The sequence below is a fragment of the Amblyraja radiata genome, chromosome 33 (assembly GCF_010909765.2).
Source record: "Amblyraja radiata isolate CabotCenter1 chromosome 33, sAmbRad1.1.pri, whole genome shotgun sequence".
Taxonomy (NCBI): domain Eukaryota; kingdom Metazoa; phylum Chordata; class Chondrichthyes; order Rajiformes; family Rajidae; genus Amblyraja; species Amblyraja radiata.
Window position 1 is genome coordinate 11,633,750 of NC_045988.1, and position 24,689 is coordinate 11,658,438.

General features: G+C 41.0%; 1 protein-coding gene across 4 annotated transcripts in view; it reads right to left on the bottom strand.

Annotated features, from left to right (window-relative positions):
• Positions 1-24,689, bottom strand: part of usp2 (ubiquitin specific peptidase 2) — a 115,373-nt gene that overhangs the window by 86,415 nt on the left and 4,269 nt on the right. The window contains exon 1 of one of the 4 annotated variants that reach the window (XM_033049976.1): positions 17,625-17,769. The exons of 1 other annotated variant lie outside the window; for it this stretch is intronic. In XM_033049976.1, coding sequence (XP_032905867.1) covers positions 17,625-17,697 — 73 coding nt within the window. In that variant the 5' untranslated portion in view covers positions 17,698-17,769. Of the gene's footprint in view, positions 1-2,945; positions 2,985-15,325; positions 15,631-17,624; positions 17,770-24,689 lie in introns of those variants that run through there. 2 more of the 4 variants (XM_033049977.1, XM_033049979.1) reach the window with 2 other exon arrangements.

Genomic DNA, 24,689 nt, shown 5'->3' on the forward strand with positions numbered 1-24,689 from the left:
TATTAAATTAAGGAGCAAAGCAAGTTTCAGGAGAGGAGAAATTTTGTTTCAGAGTTGAACGTACAAATTCCCTTTATTATGCATCTGTGCACTGTGGATGGCTCGATTGTAATCATGGATTGTCTTTCTGCTGACTGGTTAGCACTCAACAAAAGCTTTTCACTGCACCTCGGCACACAGGACAATAATAAACTAAATTTCCATAACTGGAATAGTTATGCTGTGGTAAGGCAACAACTAAAAATGTAAGAGTTCTACTCTTATGATCCATTCCGGACCAGGATTATGGAACCCAAGTGATGGTTCAGTGTCAGACATGAAACATCGGAAAACTACTGTCACTGGAGACAACTAAAGGTGAACAAATGTTACAGGTTGCAGCCTATCATCAAGGGATAGATATATTCATGCACTCTGAACTCTGTTTAGAACAGTTCACATAACTTGTACATTGACAGTAGAAACAGAGTTAGGCCAGCCAAGCAGTGCAGCAGGTAGTACAGATCCAGTGATCCAGGTTCAGTCGTGACATAGGCGGGGTTTGTGAGACGGGATTTGCACGTTCTCTCTATAACCACGTGTCTCTCCCGTGTGTTCAAGTTTCATCCCAGATCGCAAAGGTATGTTGGTTGATAGGTTAATTGCTGCTGGTGTAGGTGAGTGTCAGGAAAATCAAGGGGAAGTTGATGGTCACGTGAGAGAAGGTACTGATGGGGAAACAAGTTTGAGAAGAAAACTGATGGGTAGGCTCTGAATGTGGGCATAGACTCAGTGGGTCAAATCTCACCTCCTGTGTCCCGAGACTGAATATTGGGATCACCAAGAGCAAAACAATGTTAAATAGTTTACTAGAATAGTTTTACAGAAGATAGACGCAAAAACTCAGTGGGACAGGCAGCATCTCTAGAGAAAAGGAATGGGTGATGTTCGGGTCGAGACCCTTCTTCCGACAGAGCGGCAGTACAGTTAACTCAGAGAAAAACAGAGCTACAGTGCAGTTGGCAGTGATGCACAATCCCAACATTAAGATATGTTCCATAAAGCAAGCAGGAGAGGAAAGGAAATAAGCGAGTTCGGTATTACAACTGCGCATGCCCAGGTCATGGGTCATTCGGGATAAACATTCTTGCCAGCTGAACTACTGTGTGTGTATGGACCTGCTCATTCATTTCAATGAGATTTATAAATAAATTTATCCGTCAAATATGTCAGCAGTAGGCCACTGCGTACTGCAGGCTGCACAAACACACAATTTCATCGATTTAAATTATTGACTGAATACAGCACCAGCCTTGAAAACGCAAGAATGCCTGGAACGAACCCGTTAATTATCAAATTCTCTTGCATTAGCCTGAGTCACAGCCATTCATATTCGATATTGATTTACACGAATTACAAGTTGTGTGGTCAACTAATTTGAGACAGCCCTTACATTCCTATCTAAACAACCTTCCAGGATTGAAGGAAACGAGGAGAATGTGCTGTGTGGGGGGTAGGTTGGAAAGTTCAGATTGGATTCCAACAGGCTGGTTAAACTTGAGGTGGGTTGGTTTAAATAAAGATGCTGTTGCATTAACCTCTGGGGTTGGTTCCAGTCTGTCAGGGCACACAGTTGGGAGCTGGGTCCGGGTGACTGGGCGGTGATAATTATGAGAATTTGCAGCCATTTGAACCAGAGCCAAACTAGAGGCTTCACTCAGGAGTGGGTTGCAGCTCCCTAGTTGAGGGGACCTATTCTCGCTCTCTTTGAAGGAGATGCCGCCCGCCTCAGCGAGTGGGCAAATGTGGAGCCAACCAGTAATACGAGTGGGAGCATTTTCTCAATCAGACTTTGTCGACAGTTGGGGTGTGGGATCTGGGAGAGAGAGAGAGAGAGCTGGCGATCCCGCACAGATGGAACAGTTTAATAATGACCCATTAAAATCCATCCTTCAGCCACTCGGCAACCTGGACTGATCTGATCTGCCAGCCCTCTCGCTAGCTCGCTGCGTGCCCGATCCTAATGCAGAACCTCCACAAAACCATTGGGCTTCGGGTAACACCTGCACAAAGAGCCTCTGCTAACAAGGGCTGGCAAAGTGTGCTGGTCAACGTGCACTGGGTGAGATAGCTGGGGAAAACACACCACAACCACCGCAAACTTGGAACAGCACAGACCCTCCACTCAATCTATCCAATACTAAACGGCAGGCATTTCGCAGTTAAATGTCCTATATCGGATTGCGGCTCCTTCACAGGGCCAACCCTGTACTCGGTTTTCTCAAATATTAATCTTTTCCTTAACGGTACATTCACACTGCCTGTAGGTAAAGCATCAAGCATCACACTGATAGTCGCTGCCTGCCTCAGATTAAATATATTTTTACACATAAATTATGAATAAAGATAAGAAAAATTTTCAAACAAGTAATATTTTCTTATTCCAGTAGCAAACACATTAAGGATTAAATGAAAATAATAAATTCTTTACATTTTTGAATATCTCATAATTGCAGATTAATGAACTGAACAAGAACTGGCACTGTGAAAGTAGTGTGTGAACAGCAGAAGAAAGGAAGCTATTGAGTTGACAGAATTCTAGATTAATTCCTTGGTAGAATAGTTAACAATTTTGTACACAGTTTATACAGCGCTGCATTCGCTTTTTAAAATCCCGAATGGCCTGTGACAAATCCCATGATTCCTTGCGTTTATCGAGATACCGAACTCGCTTATTCTACGTGCTGCAAATTACAGCAATGACATCAATTCATTTATTTTTCTACAAGAGAGGATCTAACTGTAATATTTAAAACTGTAAGGACACAAAGGAGTTGGGTAAAAGCAGAACACAAAGGTTTCTCAGTCAGATCCACCATTCAGTTCGCTTTTCAAAGTCTCAGTATTGACTTTTAAATGGGTATTTGTGGGGGTGTTCATTGGTGTAGCTGGATATCCATATTTACCAGGAAAGGTTTATCCATTTCTTCACATCCATTCGATCAATAACTATGTTCAAGACAGCAGGAACTACTTAAGAAAAACACTTATATTACACAAAGTAAACTTTAATACTGAGACAGCACTGACTCTTAGTGATATTTGAGTTTAAGGTGAATTCTTGTGGGCGGCAATGACTAAAGAACAGTCATTATTACACAAAGTCACAGTGAAGTGGATGCAGTTCTGATCCAATTTTACAAAAACAGTTATCAGAAAGCATTACAAACAGTTTGGTACTGATGCTTTCATCAGTCCATTTGCTGCAAATGACAACATATAATTTGAGGCATGAGAACAGCTCATGTATCTCCAGTTTTACATCAGAGACAGTGACTATATTACCTCCCTCCCCCACCACCAACCATACTTTCTGGAACAGATTGTTCTGAGAGATCTGAACAAACGTAGATTTAGTATTCATTCCAAATCAGGACAAACATCCCAGATATTAAACTGCAGAATCCAAGACATCAGACAAGCAAAAGTATGCATTCAGATGACTGTTAGCATCTTGTCTGAATCTTTCTTTATATAAAAAATTACTCTGAATCTGAAATTCCACCAGACTCACAACCCAATAAGTGATGAAGTGCAATGAATAGCAGGATTCAGTAGGAAATCAGTCAGATTTGTGTTAGGATTCTGCAGACTGTATGTTCCAATCTAACTTTTATAAATTTTAAGTAAGCATCTTTTTTTTACATGTAGAAAGTAAGCAAACTGTTTTGAGCAAACAGAAACTATTTATGCAAAGTGACTAACCTCATGATTTTTAAACTGTTACAGATATTATCCCTATTTGCCAGATATCCACAAGAAACTAAATACATTCTAAAATGGTGAATAGTCAGAAGTGAAACACAGATGAGATTTTTTTTTTTTTAAAGGGTTTTCAAATGGAATAACAAACTCCCATAGATTGTCAGATGAAATTTATTTGAGGAGTTTAAAAGGATATTCAGGAGTTACAAGCAGGAATCTAATCAAGGAATGTTAGTGCCTTAGAGTAATAGATTTTTGGGGAGAAGTTAAAGGACAGCAACCAAGTTGTTTGGGTGGTTTATATTACAGAATGACAGATATCCAGGATGTTTTGAGACTTTTTGGTGTAATAATCTTGCATTATATTCATAAATAGCACTGTGTCATTAATAACGCTGCAATTGATTACTGTATTGAATCTGTTCATTTTATGCAGACAATGGTTAATTTTCTATTGTCTCTGCTGTACCTACACTCTAAGGCAGAAGATTGAGGGTTAGAGGAATGGATAGAAACAGGCTACAGAGAAATAGACTGCGTGTACTTCTTCCACATTCACTCACTTGATCCAACCAACAGTTTCAGTAAAACGAAAACTTAAACACTCCTTGAACGGTTGCTAGATTGCAGGGAGCAAATCCAAGTAGAACCTATATCTCTTGGTGTTAGTTTGAACATGCATTCATCTGGAGATGTGTTAAATTTAATACACCATTCGGCTTCGAGTTCAAACCCTAAACCGTTCTAACCATTGGGTTTAGCCAAGTGACAGACACATTCCGAGAATTAATTATTATAAAAGCTAAAAGTGACAGTAATTCATACAGCAAATCATTCAGCCACACTAGCATTTTGTTATGCAATAATCAATCTGATTTCAGAAACAATTCAAAGGCCCATGCACACAAGCAATTCACAATATCTCTGAATACGCCCACATCAACACCACATCATACCCCAACCTTAGTTGTACATCAAAAGAAGGGCCATTAATCTAATCTGATCACCAAAATCTTGCACTTTCCATTCCTTTTTTTGTTATAAAAGAGAATCCAGTAACTATTTCTGACTTACTGAACTAATACGTTTCTCAGTTGTGTTAGATTGCTGTCGATGGCATACTGTCATGTCCCCAAGACAATTGCGGTTTGATTATATTACTGTGCATCACAGAAGGGAGTCATTCAATTTATTAAACTGTGATGGCTCTGGGAAAGAGTTTTGCAACTCAGCTCAATCCACTACTCCTTCCCACTGGTCCTGCATTTGAACAAATATATATTTTTTAATTTACTACAGGATCTGCTTTCACCACTAATACAAGCGATACAATCAAGATCATTAACAATTTTTTTTTTGCTGGAAACATTTCTGATCATCTCCACAACTTTGTTCAGCAATTGTCTTTGAATTTGTGTCGTCTGGTTCCAAGTCCTTCCATTCTTGCAAATAGTTTCACATTTCCTCTATTAAACTAATGTGGCAGGGGGATGGGTACAAGAGCAGAGAGGCAGGGGGGTGTAAAATGAGGGTAGAAGCAATAGGTAGCAAGGTGAAAAGTAAAAGTGGCAGGCAGACAAAACCAGGGCAAAAATCAAAAAGGGCCACTTTTCAACATAATTGTATAAGGGGTAAGAGCGTTGTAAAAACAAGCCTGAAGGCTTTGTGTCTCAATGCAAGGAGTATTCGTAATAAGGTGGATGAGTTGAACATGCAGATAGCCATTAATGATTATGATATAGTTGGGATCACGGAGACATGGCTCCAGGGTGACCAAGGCTGGGAGCTGAACATCCAGGGATATTCAATATTCAGGAGGGATAGAGAGAAAGGAAAAGGAGGTGGGGTAGCGTTGCTGGTTAGAGAGGAGATCAACGCAATGGAAAGGAAGGACATTAGTTTGGAGGATGTGGAATCGGTATGGGTAGAGCTGCGAAACACTAAGGGGCAGAAAACGCTGGTGGGTGTTGTGTACAGGCCACCTAACAGTAGTAGTGAAGTTGGAGATGGTATCAAACAGGAAATTAGAAATGCGTGCGACAAAGGCAAAACAGTTATAATGGGTGACTTCAATCTACATATAGATTGGGTGAATCAAATTGGCAGGGGTGCTGAGGAAGAGGATTTCTTGGAATGTATGCGGGATAGTTATCTAAATCAACATGTAGAGGAACCAACGAGAGAGCAGGCTGTTTTAGACTGGGTATTGAGTAATGAGGAAGGGTTAGTTAGCAGTCTTGTTGTACGTGCCCCCTTGGGCAAGAGTGACCATAATATGGTTGAGTTCTTCATTAGGATGGAGAGTGACATTGTTAATTCAGAAACAATGGTTCTGAACTTAAAGAAAGGTAACTTTGTGGGTATGAGACGTGAATTGGCCAAGATTGACTGCCAATTAATTCTAAAAGGGTTGACGGTGGATATGCAATGGAAGACATTTAAAGACTGCATGGATGAACTACAAAAATTGTTCATCCCAGTTTGGCAAAAGAATAAATCAGGTAAGGTAGTGCATCCGTGGATAACAAGGGAAATCAGGGATAGTATCAAAGCGAAGGATGATGCGTACAAATTAGCCAGAAAAAGCAGCATACCAGAGGACTGGGAGAAATTCAGAGACCAGCAGAGGAGGACAAAGGGCTTAATTAGGAAAGGAAAAATAGATTGTGAAAGAAAATTGGCAGGGAACATTAAAACTGACTGCAAAAGTTTTTATAGATATGTGAAAAGAAAGAGATTAGTTAAAACAAATGTAGGTCCCTTGCAGTCAGAAACAGGTGAGTTGATCATGGGGAACAAGGATATGGTGGACCAATTGAATAACTACTTTGGTTCCGTCTTCACTAAGGAAGACATAAATAATCTGCCGGAAATAGCAGGGGACCGCGGGTCAAAGGAGTTGGAGGAATTGAGTGAAATCCAGGTTAGTCGGGAAGTGGTGTTGGGTAAATTGAATGGATTAAAGGCCGATAAATCCCCAGGGCCAGACAGGTTGCATCCCAGAGTACTTAAGGAAGTAGCTCCAGAAATAGTGGATGCATTAGTAATAATCTTTCAAAACTCTTTAGATTCTGGAGTAGTTCCTGAGGATTGGCGGGTAGCAAACGTAACCCCACTTTTTAAGAAGGGAGGGAGAGAGAAAACAGGGAAACTGCTAGAGTCAGTTATTAAAGATGGGATAGCAGCACATTTGGAAAGTGGTGAAATCATTGGACAAAGTCAGCATGGATTTACAAAAGGTAAATCATGTCTGACGAATCTTATAGAATTTTTCGAGAATGTAACTAGTAGCGTGGATAGGGGAGAACCAGTGGATGTGGTGTATCTGGAATTCCAGAAGGCTTTCGACAAGGTCCCACATAAGAGATTAGTATACAAACTTAAAGCACACGGCATTGGGGGTTCAGTATTGATGTGGATAGAGAACTGGCTGGCAAACAGGAAGCAAAGAATAGGAGTAAACGGGTCCTTTTCACAATGGCGGGCAGTGACTAGTGGGGTACTGCAAGGCTCAGTGCTGGGACCCCAGCTATTTACAATATATATTAATGATCTGGATGAGGGAATTGAAGGCAATATCTCCAAGTTTGCGGATGACACTAAGCTGGGGGGCAGTGTTAGCTGTGAGGAGGATGCTAGGAGACTGCAAGGAGACTAGGATAGGCTGATTGAGTGGGCAAATGTTTGGCAGATGCAGTATAATGTGGATAAATGTGAGGTTATCCATTTTGGTGGCAAAAACAGGAAAGCAGACTATTATCTAAATGGTGGTCGATTAGGAAAAGGGGAGATGCAGCGAGACCTGGGTGTCATGGTACACCAGTCATTGAAAGTAGGCATGCAGGTGCAGCAGGCAGTGAAGAAAGCGAATGGTATGTTAGCTTTCATAGCAAAAGGATTTGAGTATAGGAGCAGGTAGGTTCTACTGCAGTTGTACAGGGTCTTGGTGAGACCACACCTGGAGTATTGCGTACAGTTTTGGTCTCCAAATCTGAGGAAGGACATTATTGCCATAGAGGGAGTGCAGAGAAGGTTCACCAGACTGTTTCCTGGGATGTCAGGACTGCCTTATGAAGAAAGACTGGATAGACTTGGTTTATACTCTCTAGAATTTAGGAGATTGAGAGGGGATCTTATAGAAACTTACAAAATTCTTAAGGGGTTGGACAGGCTAGATGCAGGGAGATTGTTCCCGATGTTGGGGAAGTCCAGGACAAGGGGTCACAGCTTAAGGATAAGGGGGAAATCCTTTAAAACCGAGATGAGAAAAACTTTTTTCACACAGAGAGTGGTGAATCTCTGGAACTCTCTGCCACAGAGGGTAGTTGAGGCCAGTTCATTGGCTATATTTAAGAGGGAGTTAGATGTGGCCCTTGTGGCTAAGGGGATCAGAGGGTATGGAGAGAGGGCAGGTACGGGATACTGAGTTGGATGATCAGCCATGATCATATTGAATGGCGGTGCAGGCTCGAAGGGCCGAATGGCATACTCCTGCACCTAATTTCTATGTTTCTATGTTTCTAAAGCAGGTCAGCAATTCTGCTTTCAGTCTACTCTGCTTAAAGGATATTAATCACATAGATTCCAATTAGACCTCATAGTTCAAGTCCTTCAATCCTGAAACTAATCTGGTAAAGCTTTTTTGAAACATTTCTAAGGTTTTGTCGTCCTATTTCCAGATCTTGCTACTAATGGCTACATCACAAAAATTTAGCCAAAAATGGGAAACATTTAGCAGCTTGAGTTTAAGATGTGACCGTCAGCTGAGGCCAATCTCAAGGTCATGCTCTTGTCATAAGGAATTTGGCCTAAGCTTTCAACTACTTCAAATTTGCTGGTTCACAGGGTCAATACCATTCATAAATAAAATGTAAAGACTCTTTCAGGAAGATTCAATGCAATGTGGCCTTCCGCTTTATGCTTTAAATGATCAAAATCAAAACCAATCCAAGGGCAGGGAAATAGTGACACAGAAATTCCTTTACAAAATTCTTCATTAAGTTATCTTATTTGGGTCCTGATGAGACTTCAGACTGTTAGGGTGACCCACAATGCTACTTCAATACTATTACAATTTCTTGGCCAGTTTCTGTGCTCTTCCCTGTGCTCTCCTGATGTACTCTCCTCTCTGCATGTCTTTTTAGCAGACAGTGATCGCAGGTGGCGCAGCAGTAGGCGTTGCTGCCTTACAGCAAAATGCAGCGCCAGAGACCCGGATTCAATCCTGACTACAGGGTGCTGTCTGCATGGAGTTTGTACATTCTCCCCGTGATCTGCGTGTATTTTCTCCGAGATCTTCAGTTTCCTCCCACACCCCAAAGATGTCCAGGTTTGTAAGTTAATTGGCTTGATAAATGTAAAAAATGTCCAGTATAAAATTGTCCAACTTCCAGTATAGTCCCTGGTGGACTCTTCGGAAGGTATAAGGTACAAGGAACAAGTGACATGACAAAGTGAGGTTTCTTTTAGTATAACTACACTATTTTTTGGATGATGCAATGAAGCTTCTAAAAGAGATGGGACAAGATATATTTCAACTGACACTTGAGATTCAGCACGTCGACACTCTATAGAATTTTGACAGATGTACATCAGAGACCATTCTAACTAGTTGCATCAGGGCTGGTTTGGTGACTCAAATGCCCAAGAATGAAAGAGTCTGCATAATGTGCTGGATATTGCTCAATCCATTACAGGTGCTGACCTCCCGACCACCCACAGGACGTGCTGCATCAAGAAGGCAGCTTATATCAAAGACCAACAACAGCCTGGCCACGTTGTCATCTCACTGCTATCATCGGGGAGGTGCTACAAGAACTGTTACCTCCAGGTTCGTGAACAACTTCTTCCCTTCAACCATCTGGAACTTGAATTACCTTGCACAACTCTAATGACACATTACGTCAGAACTGAACTATTATGGATTGGATGGAACTGTAGATGCTGGTTTAGAGAAAAGAAAGGTGTGAAGAAGGGTTCCAACCAGAAACATCACTTGTTCCTTCTCTCCAAAGATTATACTATTGTGGTCTGTTTTCCTAGTATAACTGATAATTTACTGTACATTTATTTGTTGTGTTGGTGCATTTAATGTGCCTGTAAAACTGCAGCAAGTAAGAATTTAATTGTTCCGGACTCAGTGCATATGACAATTAAACACTCTTAATTATCGACAATGAATGGCCTTTAACAATGGGGATAGATTAGAATTAAGTGTAAAAGGCTTTTAACATGTTTTAAGCAGAAACAATATCCTATAGGTTGTAGAGAACCCATATTGTAGAGAACCCATATTATACTTGGGAGCAAATTGGTGACATAAAATCAGAAGACAGAAGCAGAATTAGGCAATTCGGCCCATTCAGTCTGCTCTGCAATTCCATCATGGCTGATATATTCTTCCCTCTAAACTCCAATTCTTCTGCTTTCTCCCAGTAACCTTACTAATCAAGAACCTATCGATCTCCGCTTTAAAAATACCCAATGACGGCCACCTGTGGCAATGAATTCCACAGATTCACCACCTTCTGGCTAAAGGAATTCCTCATCTCCATTCTAAAGGTACATCCTTTTATTCTGAGGTCGTGCCCTCTTGTCCTAGAGTCTCCCACTACTGAAAACATTATTCAAGGTTAGTTTAGCTTGGGATCAGTAGATGTGGATAGGGAACAGGGCAGCTAATTATGTGTTAGCCTCAATGTTGACATGAACTGTTGAGCTGAACTGCCTGTTTGTTTAATAAAATATATTTCCATATATTTCTCCATTTCTTCCCCTGGTGCAATTACAATTTGAAAACAGAATGCAAGGAAACAGTGTCTAATATATGGAGGGTGAGAAAAGCCTCACAGTGGATGTGACAAAGAGCAGGCACAGGGTAGCCTCTACCTTTAAGTGGCCTCATCAGCTGCTAAAAACAGTTTGTCACATAGTTAACCCACACTATCACCTTCTGTTTAATGGACAATACTAGAGTAAAAATACTAACCATGCATATATGACGTGGACGACAGAACAAAGCAGACGATATGTCTGCAGGAATCACTGCCTGCTATTCAATGGTCCAGATGGAAAACTAACAGGATTTTTACTGGGAAATGTGTGCCAACCATCATTGTTTATAGTCTAAAGGGCCTGTCCCACTGTACGAGGTAATTCAAGAGTTCTACCGAGTTTTCCCCTGATTCGAACTCGGAGAATGTCCGTAGCGGGTCCGTAGGAGTTCGTGGATGTCTCGTAGCGGCTCGTAAAAGTGACAGTAGGTACGCGGGAAATCCGGTAAACTCGTGACTTTTTTTCAACATTGTGAAAAATATACGAGCCGCTACGAGACTAAATTGTTAGTCTGTTTAAAATGTTTGTTTTTGTGGTCTTTTAGTCTTTTTTATGTGTGTGGGGGGGTGGGCGAAGCTCCACCCAGCTCGGCCTGTGGACTTCGGGAGCCGCGGTCTCCAGTAGGAAGTGGCCGATTCGGAAACTCCAAGCCGCTGAGAGTGTTCTTACGTTCCGACGCCGGAACTCCATCATCTCGGCGAGTGGGCCTGAAACATCGGGCCGCCGTTGCGGCGACTGCGGAGGCCACGATAGGCCCTGACCACGGGTGAACGGGAGGAAGATGACTGGACTTTGTTGTCTTCCCTCACAGTGGGAAACGTTGATTCTTCTGTGGGGAATGTTTTTATGTTTTATGTTAAATTCTACAGTATTGGGTTTATCTTATTTGTGTGCTGCATGGTAACTCAAATTTCACTGCACCTTATATCCTTTGTCCTTTTGTCGTTTGTCCACATGTTTACAGTTTAGCATCATTTTTATCATTTTTGCAAAGTGTTGTATTAATGTAATTCCACTGATGCATATTACAAGTGCAGCTTCAGAGGGGGAGTAGTACCGAGAAATGCGATGCATAGGATGTCTCAGATGTTCCCAGAGATCCTACCCTTAAATTCCATTAGTCATACAACATGGAAACAGGTCCTTTAACAAAACTTGACCATGCTGACGAAGATACCCCATCCACACGGGTCCCACCTGCCCGTGTTTGGCCCATATCCCTCTAAACCTTTCCTATCCATGTACCCTCCCAAATGTCTTTTAAATGTTGTTATAGTACTTGCCTCAACTACCTACCCTGGCAGCTTCGTCCATACACCCACCACCCTGTGTGAAAAAGTTGTCCCTCCGGTTCCTATTAAATCTTTCTCCTCTCACTATTAAATCTTTCTCCTCTCACCTTAAACCTATGTTCCCTGGTTCTCGATTTCGCTACTCTTCCACGTGAAAAAGACTGCATTTACCCTCTCAATTCCCCTCAGGATCTTCTACAACTCTACAAGATCACCTCTCATCCTCCTGCCCTCTTATAAGCTGAAGCTGAATAATTTTTAGACTACAACTATTTCTGAAACACATTTTGCTGTGATTGTTTTGCAGATGGAGTGCATCTTCAGAATATCTATGTTTCTTCAGATTGCTTCCTTGGCACATACTGCAATTAATTTAAAATTTAATGCTGCACTGATCTTAACTAACCCTGAATTCCTACAAGCAATAAAGGTGGCAATTTCATACAGGTTTGCTGCAGTACCCTGCTGATACTTGGCCTGCATGGGCAAATTGGGCCAAAGGGCCTGTTTCCGAGCTGTATGACTCACGTGCTTGACAGTGAATTGAAGCCAATCAGTTACTCGAGTTCATCAATATTTTATTGGAAGCTTTTAGATGACTATTGTGTTGCTGTGGAATTGAGATGAATATGACTTTCAATGGAACTCAAAGTAAATGCCAATTACAAAAAAGCCTTAACTAGACTGGCAAAGAAAGAAACACTTGCATTTATATAGAGTCTTTCGAAACCTCAAGGCATCCCAAAACACTTGAAGCAATAACATATTGAAAGATGGTGTTTGTATCTCTTGCCGCCCAAGTGGAGCACTCTGTGGCTTTAAATAGATTGTGTACAACAGGTCCAGTTACAGCAGCTAAATCTCTCACTATTTCCTTACAAGCAGGTTTGGAAGGTTAACACTTTCAGTGCTCTTTGTATGGCCCTAATAACAAACTGACATCCACGCAGTTCCAAGCGTGGATCAGATCTGAAGGAGTATTTTAAATGGTCGATAGCAGTCTCTTTTACAAGGCTGAAGCTAATTTCCTTCTTCAGTCTATTCAATGTGCTGAGTTTATGATCTTACCCCTGGTGATGAAGCTAACAGAGCCCAAGTGACTTGTACAAGCAAAGGTATGGGAGTGAAAGAGAGGGAATACAGGGAGAGACAGCAGCCAACACCTCTGAAGCGTCATTTGCTGTAAATGAACCTGAGGCCCATTGCTCCTTTCTAATGTACAGCATTCACCACAATCAGAAAATGTGATGTCACTTCAAATCTTAACCACATTGCTGTAGGGCTCATGTGACACTTAGATGAGAAAGATTGTAGGCTTCCTTCTCAAAAATAATGTTTCTATGTGAGTTTATTGTCACATGTACCAATTAAGGTACAGTGAAATGTTATGATAACCTAATTGCTTCCTTGTCTTTATTATTGATCAAAACTATTTATTTTCAGATTTCTTTTAAAGATTGAATTCTGAATCTGAATATGCCATTTTTTTAAAATACTTTCTGGATTAATACTCAGTAATAAAGTTGCAAAATAAGCAGATTTTTTGTATTGGTGATTACAGGTGAATGCTGGTCTGGGTGAGATTTCATTTTATATCAGAGCAGACTACAATCTTAAAATTCAGGCTGGAAGTGGTATAATGGAATCACGCCAGTTTATAAAGAATAAACCATGGAAAGAAGGGCAGCAGTTTAGCACTATTTGAAATTTGAAAGAATGAAATGTAATATTTAATCTCTTAACAGAGCAGAACCACACAGGCAACATGAGCAATGGGTCGCCTAGGGGACTGGCTGTGCAGTGAATTAGACATCACTCCTCAACCTGAAATTAAATTCTGGCATGACTAATGGACCCAAGGTATCTTTATGCTGCTGTTGGTTTAGATGGTATCAGCAGATAAAACATTTAACCTGAATTTCTCATTAGATTGGTAGAGTCATAGATAGAATCATATAACACAGAAACAAGCCGTATGGTTAACCATGTCAATGTCAATCATAAAGTACCCAACTATACTAATCCTATTTACTGGTACTTACAACTCTGGCCATCGAGTCCTAGATGATTCAATTCCTCATCCTGATTTTTATTCAATGTTAAGAACATGGACAGTACAACAGGCCATTTTTTGCCCATAATATCTGTACCGGACATAATGCCAAATTAAGCTAGACCTTTTTGCCTGTGCATGATCCATATACATCCATTTCCTGTATAACTTTCCTGAGCTTATCTAAAAGCTTCTTAAATGTCACTATTGTATGTCTCCACCACCACCCTTGGCAGTGCACTCCAGGCACTTCTCTGCACTAAATACTACCCCTCACATTTCCTTAAACTTTCTTCTTCTGATGTTAAAGCTATGCCCTCTAGTCTTTGACATTTCCACCCTGGAGTAAAGGTTCTGACCATCTACTTTATCTATGCCTCTCACAATTTTATCAACTTTGAGTAAGTCTCCTCTCAATCTTTGACACTCCAGGAAAAAAAAATCCAAATTTGTCCAAACTCTCCTTATAGCTAGTGCCCAGAAGGTTGGAGAGGCCAAGTCAGCGGATATTTTTAAGGCAGAGATGGATAGATTCTTGTTTAGTACAGGTGTCAGAGGTAATGGGGAGAAGGCAGGAGAATGGGGTTGGGAGGGAGATAGATCAGCCATGATTGAATGGCGGAGTTGACTTGGCCGGCCGAATGGCCTAATTCTATTCCTATTCCTTGTGACCGTATGTATGTATTTATTTATTTTTTACACACACTATTTTCATTCCATTAATTTCACTTCATATTGCTTTGCCAAAACTAGTGTTTGAAGAGCAATTCTGAGGTTGAGGGTGAGGCACACAAGCAGCCTTTCTCCATGTCTGTTTGATACTGGCACAGAATGCTAAAGATAGGAAGTGATCTATTTTCCAGCACCAACATCTTGCTGTTCTCTGATCCATCTTGAATGTAACTTAAAACTAAAAAAGACGATCAGTTCTTCAGAGGTATCAACGTATGTGCAGACCCTACCTCAGATCACAATATTCACAAAATGGGAAGAAAATCGGTCTCAAGAAGTATAAACATAAGCAGATTACATCCATGCTATAATAAGCTTCTAATAAAAGATGTAACAAATTTGAATTCAAGTTAAAAGATTTCTAAACTCATGTGTTACATCAACCGATAACAACATTGTCCAACTACATGCAAGTGCAGCAAGCAAAATATATTTCGCAGAACTAATCCCTGTCACAACCATAATTTGAACCATGAAGAATTAAAAAGTCAAAACTTAAAGCTAGCCCATGAACAGAAAAATAAGCCCTTGTCAGAATTAGAGGGATATTTTAAATGTTTTCCCAAGGAAATATGGAGGAACATTTTACCATAGAACATGTATGAAATCATTAATTCTGAATTAAATTATGACTCTGTTTCGCAAAACAAACAGCACAACATAAACTCACCAATTCTAAATTATTCTAAATTCTTGATCATTCCAATGTTAGAATCCATGAAACATGAAAGGAAGTAAAGAGACTTTGCCATCTTGGATCCTCGACGACCAGAGTTTTCAGCAGCAACAGCATATTCACGGGTGAACATTTTTCTGCTGCTGACCCCCTCGTAATATGGACACAGGAATTCAAACGCAAGAGTTCAGATGACAAGCACATGCCACAGCAGTGATATCACCTGGAGTTGCGGTTAGAACTGCAGCATTTAGTTTGAAGGGTAGTTTTGTTCCTCTCTCTACTGCTCCATGTTTCCAGCTCTGGTCGTTCTTGCTGATTCTAGGTTACATTAGACCCAGCTGGCTAAATAGAAAAGAGTTAACCAGGGCTTAGCTATCTCAACACAGTAAAGGAATGCGAATCTAAAATTATCCTCTTCCCCTTCATTTCCTGATAAGGAATTCAAAATCAGATGAGGCCATTCAGTGTGGCACTAACCACCAGCAGCAGGTTCCAGGGGCAATAACTAGCACTTGTCAACAGCCGGTTATTCAGTTTCCAGTCACCATTTGCACTCGGCCACATGAAGAAGAAATGTGTGGCAGACTGCCAGAGTTTGCTAATAAAATCACAGGATTTCTCTCTTTTCTTGAGATTTGCACAGAATAATATACTTGCCCCATAACTTGTTATAAAACATCGAACCAATAATCCCAAATCAAAAATACAGTGAGATATTCCCAATACTCAGTCACAATTTGTATAGGTTAACATTCAACACTGTAAACTAGGCAGATATTTGAAATCAGTCAATCTTTTCCATATAGTCCTAATGAGGATTGCCTATATTTATTTAATCAATTCTCACCACCAATGATGCAATCCTAATAGCGAAATTCAGGTTAAATTCTCAAAGACAATCTGTACAATACAGAGCATCAATGTCTTTTGAAATATTAATTAAACTATAAACTCTGCTGGTCTCAACTTTCTCCTGGCTTTAGAGCAACAATTTGATTTTTTCCAAGAACAGTGGAAAGGAGTAAATTAGAGCCAGGGTGATCATCTTCCAGCCCGAGTCCAGTACCCTGAATATCCTTAATTAACGACATATGAAAATCTGACATTTTCAACCTCGGCAGCTTTTTCAGGTGTTCAGGCTAGAGAAAATTTCCACTTCTTTTTATTGGCCATGTTAGAAATGCTTTTTGACATGTCAGTATGAGTAGAACTTACAAATGAGACCATTCAAATGAGATTGCTGCCTTTGCCCTTCAACATTATGAAATCATAGGTTTATAGGACCTCATACGAGGTCCCCCATAGGTTTGTGAGGTGCTATATACTCTTGCTGAATATATGCAGTACATTTTGCAGACAGTACACACGCAGAGACCAGGAACAAAAGCATTTACAACATGAATTGGCAAGGGCGGGGTCCTTGTTTAGATCTCATCACCTGCCACAAACATAGTTTAGAAGCTAAATATTTCAGATCTATCAATGTCAGTGTTACCAAGCTACAGTTGACAATAAACAATGAATCCCCAACACAGGACAATGGTGTCCCATTTTCAGTGCTGCTTTCAAGTGTTGTCCAATAAGGAGGAAAATGGGATTCATTGATGACATAGGTTATCATGGGATACAGAGGCAATGCTAAATTAGGATTTGCAGGGCCATTCCTTTGCAACTAAATACTTCTCTGCTACCATAACTAATGAACCTGCTTTACTGGATATGACAGAGGTTCCCAGAGACCACGATGAGAGGTTAAAAGACAGTCTGTGAGGTAGCTCTCCAAATGTGAACACCAATCCCCAGATATTCACATGAACTACTTCTGTGATTGATTGGATTGAGAATGTCTTTGCCACGTGATCTGCTCAGTTTTCTTGTTATGTTTTAACATGGAAATATTTGACACGACTTGCTTGCTAAGCCAGTTACAACGTAACCAGAATGGTGTGGGTCTGGAGTCATAGATGAGCAAAACCATGTAAGGGATGCAGACTCTCTTCTATTAAGGAAATTAGAGTAAACCAGATAGTTTTGCAGCAAGCATCACAGACACCAAGTGGCTAATTTCTGTTTAAAAAATCTTGAACATTTTACAAATCGGAACTTAAATTCCCCAGCAACCAAGCTGGAATTTGAAACCATGCATTCAAATCATTTACCTTCACTCTGCCTCTGCTCCCATGTATCTAACAACCCCTCCCAACCATCAACATTTCAGTGCCTGGCAAATATCTAATGTTCTGGCTGAACATCGCCCAGCCCTCCCCGAGCAAAACAGAAAACAGCTCACGGTTAGATGATCGAGGACATCCAGTTAGATTGAGAACAGACCAACTTGAGCCAAGGATATTGGAGGCACCCATGGTGCTGGCAAATTAATTTATGCTCATCGTCTGTTGGGAGTTACTAATTCAGTTAAATTGCTTCTGAGGTGTAGAAACAAGTCCGCCTCAGAAATTGACGAGCAGTAGCGAACAATTACGTTGAAGGCCACTCCCATTGATTCAGTTCCCAGGCTACAATGTCCAAAGACCGGATTGGAACCTAAAGCTAGCAAGCAAATTCCTCCATGCATCCACTTTAATATGTCTTGTCATCGTGTCACATAGCTTCAGGCTACCACTCCCCTGGTATGCATGCATAACTCACACCCTAGGAAAGTATGAATATTCCATAGAGAGAGTGGAGAGACATCAGCACAAAACAATAGTTTAAGAGACATTTGGGTGTTTTGAATATAATGGAAATAACCTCAAGGTTAGGAAGAAATTAAAGTCAGGCTAGAAAGGTTTGGGTTAACTGGGGTGCATCTTTGCAAATTGAAACAATCAATCCATTCTCAGATGGATGGGGATAGTTGGCTTGCAATATAGAAAAGTTATCCATGATGATTCTAAGGTTTTGACAGAGACTCTGGTTGTCATCTTCCAGGATTCAAAAGGTTGAGCAATCGTTCTTGTTTAATGATCACACCATTTAAGAAAGGAGAGAGGAAGAAAGGGATGAACAAAGAGAATTATAAAATGGAATCAGTGCCGGTTTGTAACCCTGCCGATCAAGTTCCACCCAGGAGGCTAGCCAACAAGGTTAGTACATTGAATCGGGGTTAATGTATGGACATGGAAAGAGAATTCAGTAATGCACATGAAGCAAAGGAATGGGAACAACCAGATCCTTCTTAGTTTGACAGGCATATAGAGATCGTTTTTTGCGCCTATTCCCAATCTATACCAAAAATGTAGCTGAGGTGCTCAAATATCTTATTTCTAAGTTTGCTGTAAATATTTAACTAGGCGGAAGCATGAGTACAGAGGAATGCGTAAAGAGGCTTCATCGGGATATCAAAAAGCTGGGTATGAGGGCAAGAAAATAGCAGATGGAATACAATGTAAAAAAAAACATGATGTTATCCACTTTGGTGAACATAACAGAAAAGCAGAGGATTTGCTAACCAGTGAGAGATTGGGTCGTGTTGATTGGGACTGGGACTGGGTTTGCTTATACACGTCACTGATGACCAAATGCAGGTACACCAGACGATTAGGGAGATAACAAAATGTAGCTTCAGTAATGACAAAAGTAAAGAAGTATAGTTTGTATTTGCATATGGCCTTGGTATTACTGCAGAGTGCAGGTCTCCTTAAAAGGCCCCTCTACCATGAGTACCCCAGAATACTACATATGCACACCATCCATAACACCAGGAAGGTACTTCACACACTGTGAACTCCTGCAGTAAAGTACCTCATAATATGTACCTCCATCAACACAAAAGAATGGTGGGAGATTAACTCTTTATATGATTCACAACATATAACTCTGGGGGTGCTGTGGGGAGGAATGGGACAATCTAGAAACAAAAGAACTGTACCTACTGGTTAATACATAGAATGACACAAAGTGCTGGAGTAAATCAACAGGTCAGGCAGCATCTATAACATGGATAGGTGATGTTCAGGGTTGAGAGCCTTCTTCACACCTACTTTGATGATCTATCTTAGATGTCGCATGGGAGGATTGGGGTTTAGTTTAGAATTACACTGTGGAAACAGACCCTTCGTCCCACCGAGTCCGCACCAACCAGCGATCCCAGCACATTAACACTGCTCTACACACACTGGGGACAATTTAAAAAAATATTTATACCAAGCCAATTAACCTACAAACCTGTATTTTTGGAGTGTGGGAGAAAAACGACGATCTCGGAGAATACCCACATAGATCATGGGGAGAATGCACAAACTACGGACTGACAGTACCCGTAGTCAGGATCGAACCCGGGTCTTTGGCGCTGTAAGGCAGTAGCTGTACCGCTATGCCACCATGCAGCCCAGATAGTGGGTTATCTTCCACAGGGATAATTCAATACCAACAGAGCTTGAAGAAAAATAAATTACTTGTAAAACATCAGTCCATTGCAAAAACATAACAATTCTAAACAGTCTAGCATAATTATTTACCTCCTACATCCTCCTCCCTAAATGGGTCATAAAGCTAGTTGCTATAAGAACTGACGGGCTACAAAATTGCTTTTACTGGAAGGAACTGTTTGCACATTTAATGCAAACTAGTTCACACTTCACACTGACAATATGTGGATTATATACAGAAACTGCGCAAAGGCGCCAGCTATATGCATCAAATAAAATAATTTCTCAGTTTGTAACTTAAATCCACGGAGGTTCTGTGGACTAGCAAAGGTAAATTTGTCCAAACCATCATTTGATCATTATAAACAATAAAGGTATGAAGTGAAATTGTCCTAACACTGTATCTCTATTTAAAATTCTTTGACCACAAATCTTGTATCTCACAGTTCACATGTTGGTCCTTTTGCTTGTTTATACCTGATAATACAGATAATTTATAAGCATGTCAACTATTTGAAAAACATATTCAAAGCAAAACATCACCAACCTACATAAAGCAGCAAGCACGGGTGCAGAATTATTCCCTACTCTATAATCTATCCATATACTTGCCTCAATCCTATTACATTCACACTGTAAAAGATCATTTCAACAAAATTACATCCCCAATACTTGTAGATTATATACAAACTCACCCATGCAGTATTTTCCTTCAAAGTTAATGGCCATACAACTCTGTAAAATTGTATCAAATCGTGTGCTATGAGCAAGATGATTGTTTAATATACAGTTGTTTAAGAAGGAGTGCAGATGCTGGAAAATCGAAGGTAGACAAAAATGCTGGAGAAACTCAGCGGGTGAGGCAGCATCTATATACAGTACATCTTTCCAGCTGTTTGCTCAAAGGAGCATGTCCAATCCCCCGAGAATATATCAGCTCTTCAGAAATGTATCATGATAGCTTAGCATTTGGAAATCACAGAAATTTGGCCCATGTTTATGTTAATGCTATTGAATTGGAAACTATCAAAGTATTAATTTGTTATGGTTGGTTCTGTATCTCTCATTCAAAAGCACAAATAGAATTTTATGTTATGCAGACAGCATGGTTAGTTTTAGAGTTTTAATACAATGAGATTAACCTGAACACTTTATTGACATTTCATTCTGCAACAACTTCTAGTTGTGTCAATATCCATGAAAGTGCATCAGAATATTATACAATAATTAGGATAATCTTAAAAACTAAAAGGAGGAAACGGAGATAACATAGGATTAAAAGTGATCTAATTAATAACATATTTTCTTTTTCATACTGTCCTTGTCATTTTCAGCTCTTAAGAATACACATTTTGTGTTGTTTTAATCATTTTGTTCAATCCTAGTGTACTTTATTTCCATTTTCTCTAATAATAAATGGAATTCAAGCACAAGCCATATCTGGGGATTTGAATAATTACCCAGTCAATTGCCTTTTCCAGGCAAGCACAGGACTTGACTTGAGAAACTTATTTTGGAGATGTGCCTTTGAAGAGGTGTCATTGGTATTTGCAATGACCCGTTATGTTATCTCTTATCCATTCCAGAGAGACCCTTCTTCAATCAAATGGTGTGAAGGGTCTATATCTGAAATGTCACCCGTCTCTTCTCTCCAGAGATGCTGCCTGTCTTGCTGAGTTACACCAGCATTTTGTGTCTTTCTTCTGATTTTATCCTCAAGTTCCCATTGTGCTTGCCAAGTTAGTTTAAATCCTTACCATAAGCACATGCAATTCATCCCCTGCCATTCAGTGAGGATATTGGTTGTTTTTCTACTAAGATGCCACCTGCCTAGCTTGTGGGGGGTTCCACATCCCCCAGAGACAATTTTAGTTCCCCAAATATCTAAAACCTTCCCTTCACACATGCATCCACTTTCTGGATTTCTGGAATCACTCCGTGATGGGTGAATGGAACGAGCTGCTGTAGGAGATAGTTGAGGCAGCTACTATAACAGCATATAAAACACATTTTGACAGGTACACAGATAGGAAAGGTTTAGAGAGATATGGGCCAGAAGTGGACAGGTGGAACAAGGGCAGATGGGGTATCTTGATCGGTGTGCATGAGCTGGGTCAAAGGACCTGTTTCCATGCTGTATGACTATGACTGGCACATGGTACTAGTTGTAATCTGGAAACGTTTATATTACACCCATCGGAGAGATGGTTTTAACATCATCTGAGTATCATACCCCACAAGTGCTATATTCTGAGCAAAAGCCTAGACCTTGCGCTCAAATCTAGAATTGGGATTTGAACTCCATAAGATCTCTCTGACTCAAAGAGAGAGCTACTCTTAACAAGTCGAGTCAAGACAAGTCTAGTCAAGTTTATTTGTCACATACGTACACGAGATGTGCAGTATAATGAAAAGTGGCAATGCTTGCGGATTGTGCAAAAAAAAATACTACAAAACAGAATAGAACAGAATCAGTAATTACATATTTGTGAGAAAAGAACAGCAATTTTAAAAAGACACAACACAACAGTAAATTGGTACAATAAGTTAGTCCCTGGTGAGATAAGAGTTTACAGTCCTAATGGCCTCAGGGAAGAAACTCCTTCTCATCCTCTCTGTTTTCACAGCATGACAGCGGAGGCGTTTGCCTGACCATAGCAGCTGGGGTGGAAGGGGTCCCTCTGGCTCTGGATCTGCACCTTCTGATGTATAGTTCCTGCAGAGAGGCGAATGTAGTTCCCATAGTGCGTTCGGCTGAACGCACTACTCTCTGCAGAGCCTTCTTGTCCTGGGCAGAGCAGTTCCCAAACCAGATTGTGATGTTGCAGGACAAGATGCTTTCTACAGCCGCTGAGTAGAAGCACTGGAGGATCTTCAGAGAGACTCTGAATTCCCTCAGCTGCCTGAGGTGGTAAAGACGCTGCCTTGCCTTGCTCACCAGTGCGGCAGCGTGTGATGTCCATGTCATATCCTCTGAGATGTGGACTCCCAGGTAATTAAAGCAGCTCACCCTATCCACAGTAGCCCCATTTATCTTCAGTGGCGTGTACGTCCTCGGATGTTGTGCCCACCTAAAGCCCACGATCAGCTCCTTCGTTTTCTTGACATTCAAGAGGAGGCTGTTGTCCTGACACCAGAGTGCCAGATCAGCCACCTCTTCCCGGTAGGCCTTCTCATTATTTTCGGTGATCAGGCCCACCACCACAGTGTCATCAGCAAACCTGATTATAGAGTTGGAGCTGAACCTAGCCACAAAGTCATGTGTGTACAGGGAGTACAGTAGAGGGCTGAGGACGCAAACCTGGGGGGGATCCTGTGCTCAGGGTGAGGGTCTTCGATGTATTTTCTCCCATCTTGACTACCTGGGGCCTGGCAGTGAGAAAGTTCAGGACCCAGGCACACAGGGGGGTGTTCAGCCTCAATTCCAGCAGCTTCTCAGCAAGTCTGGTGGGGACTATCATGTTGAAGGCTGAACTGAAGTCAATGAACAGCATCCTCACATAGCCCCCTCTTCTGGCTGTCAAGGTGAGAGAGAGCAGTGCGCAGAACCTGGGAGACCGCATCGTCCTTGGATCTGTTCGGACGGTATGCGAACTGTAGCGGGTCCATGTTGCGAGGGAGGAAGGCGCAGAGGAAACCCAGTCCCTTTTGTAATTAATCCCTCTCCCCCATGATTCACAAAACATCCATTGGTATTAATAATAAACCAAACCCAAGGGTTTGCTGTGCTGGGAGGAAGAAGTGGTATTCATTTTTTTAATATTCCCTTCCTGATTGTATACACCCCTGTAAGGTTATCTTTCTGCCTCCTACACACGGAGGTCTTTTACACCATTCAATAGACATGCCCATACTCCTCCCCCAAATACCTTCATATCCCAGATGCACTCATCCACATATGTGCACACACACACCGCAAACACAGGCATACCCAGCCTATCCCTGCACACCTTAGCCATGCCCGTACAGACCCTAACCCCATTGATTGTGCATGCCTAATCCCTCTCACTTCTGGTGCACCTATGCTGAAGTGAATTAAGTTCCATTACTATTTTAGACTGCTACATTAACCCTGCTTCTGTGCAGTCGTACAAGGTATGAAAACAAAACTGTAGGTTGTCCCACTTACTGCTTTATTCCGTCTCCCTGCAATCTTATTTCAAATCTGCCAGAAGAATCTGAAATGTTCAGCTGCGCAAAGATTGTCCATCGAGCTGGAATTGAGATCAGGATTTGATCTGCTTGAGGCCCCGTTCCCCTCCCACAGTCTCCTCTCACACCGTCATTCAGTCGCTGAGTGGTTCACTCGTCCTCGCTCCTGCAACTTGATCCAGAATTTTTTTTTAAAAACAAACGTTGCTAAAACTGCAGCTCCGTAATGGCAAATGGTCACTCGACACCAGTGTTAAGTGACCCATTAACAAAATGAAAAGCTGGCTCTTATACTCTGGAACAGAATTTATGGATGCATGAACCCTAGAAAATCAGATGAGACCTGGGCTCGTAACCAAGCTCAGATTAATAATTTTCCCATTTAAAAAGCTAGCCTCTGTGGCCCGGCTTACAGCCTGGTCAAAACAAAATTCCATGTCCTGCACAAACAAATTGAACTCACAGCCCACAATTCCAAACTAAATTTAACTCAACGCTACGTCTGTCACATGGGTAGAGGTTGTTATAATTTACCTACCGCTGCAGTACGCTTGAAAACATTACAAGTTCCTATTTCTAATCTGTGCAGATAAAAATTAATTAAAAAAGCACCAGAGCAATTTATATGGTCCATTGGCTATTCGCTGTCAACTATAAATTCCAGCCTCAACCGTTACACCCTCTCACACCTCATTCCCAGAACTCATTACCCGAACTCATTACCCGAACTCATTACCCGACCTGTCCCATTTCATTAAACAATTTATGTGTGAGAGTTTATGGATGACTCTTCGCCTCTTATATCCCATCTAAAACACAATGATCCCTATTTC